General features: G+C 42.4%; 1 protein-coding gene across 1 annotated transcript in view; it reads left to right on the top strand. All coding sequences in view use genetic code 11, as the record gives it.

The window, feature by feature from the left end:
• EGR_10130 (hypothetical protein) overlaps positions 1-611 on the top strand; it is a gene marked incomplete at both ends in the record, with an annotated part of 3,592 nt that extends 2,981 nt beyond the window's left edge. Inside the window, one exon of the mRNA XM_024499379.1 lies at positions 368-611. Within this exon, the coding sequence (XP_024346208.1) occupies positions 368-611 (244 nt within the window). The remainder of the gene's footprint in view (positions 1-367) is intronic.
• Positions 612-1,164: the final 553 nt, after the last annotated feature.

Genomic DNA, 1,164 nt, shown 5'->3' with positions numbered 1-1,164 from the left:
ATTGGTCGGTGACGTAATCAACAATGTAATTCGCAATCCATGCCCTTCTCAATAATATGCAAGCATGGTATGAATCCCAGTTTTGCTTTCAGAAGAACATGACACAGCACCTAGTCACCACGTCTCCTCCCTCACTATGACCATTATAACTGTCACTCATTACTCAGGCAAATGCCAGGCATCAAAAATGGTTTTAATCGGTTACAGCTTTAGGAAACATTATCAAACAAATAATGATAAAGAACGAGGGACAGGACATGCATTAAGCGCGTTATGACGACTCCTCAAGAATAAATATCACAAAGATGTCAAACAGGGTCCTCCGTAGGCTTTTAAGCATAACACTTCATTTAGACTGATTGACTAGACCTTACAATGTTAAAAATGCTCCTCGAGTCAAGCTTTTCACAGTTTGTTCTCTCAGTCAGTCAACCAGTCATCAAACCACTACACGCACAACAATTCATTGCGCACACAAGGGAAGTGAAAAGAAAAACAAATTCATGGTCAGCCAAACCGACTTCCCACCACCTGTTGACCAGTGGCATCTGGCAGGCACTCGTGCTCACCCTCCACCACCACCACCACCATCACCACCACAACTCCTTTAAAGGTAACGTAGGAGTGAACCAAGTGCTGCATCAACACTCACATTAGACATCGCTGTTGGCTACTCGTGACACATTGATCTTCAGTGGCCTTGACAAAAAGGGACATGCAGTTCTTTGTTAGTCAAAACAGAGCGTCTACCTTAAAGTAATGTCAGTCCAGTGACTCAGCATCACCACAACTGTTCAAACCATTCGTTAACAAGCAATGTGTTTCAATATTACCTGCTGCGCCCTTTCTAAATGAAGGAAAAAAACCTGACAAAAGATTGCATTCTATTTCAGCCTTGGAACAGAAGTAAACCTCGTTCCTAAAGTGGACGAGCTCGAACCACGTTAATTTTAGCTAATAATTAGGAAAGCTCAATCCGAAAACATAAAAGAATATCATATTGATACTGACGCACGCGTTTCACGAACCCCAATGAGTGATTGCGACGAGTTCCATCAAGAATTGCACTAAACTCTTCAATCATCTGGTGGATTTTAGGTCCACCTGCGCTTCTGTAACATCAAATGTGTAAATAACAGGCGGGGAGACATTGTTGGGCATTGG

Source organism: Echinococcus granulosus, assembly GCF_000524195.1.
Source record: "Echinococcus granulosus chromosome Unknown EG_S00192, whole genome shotgun sequence".
NCBI lineage: Eukaryota > Metazoa > Platyhelminthes > Cestoda > Cyclophyllidea > Taeniidae > Echinococcus > Echinococcus granulosus.
The sequence above is the reverse complement of the archived record's forward strand: the minus strand, read 5'-3'. Positions and strand labels throughout refer to the sequence as shown.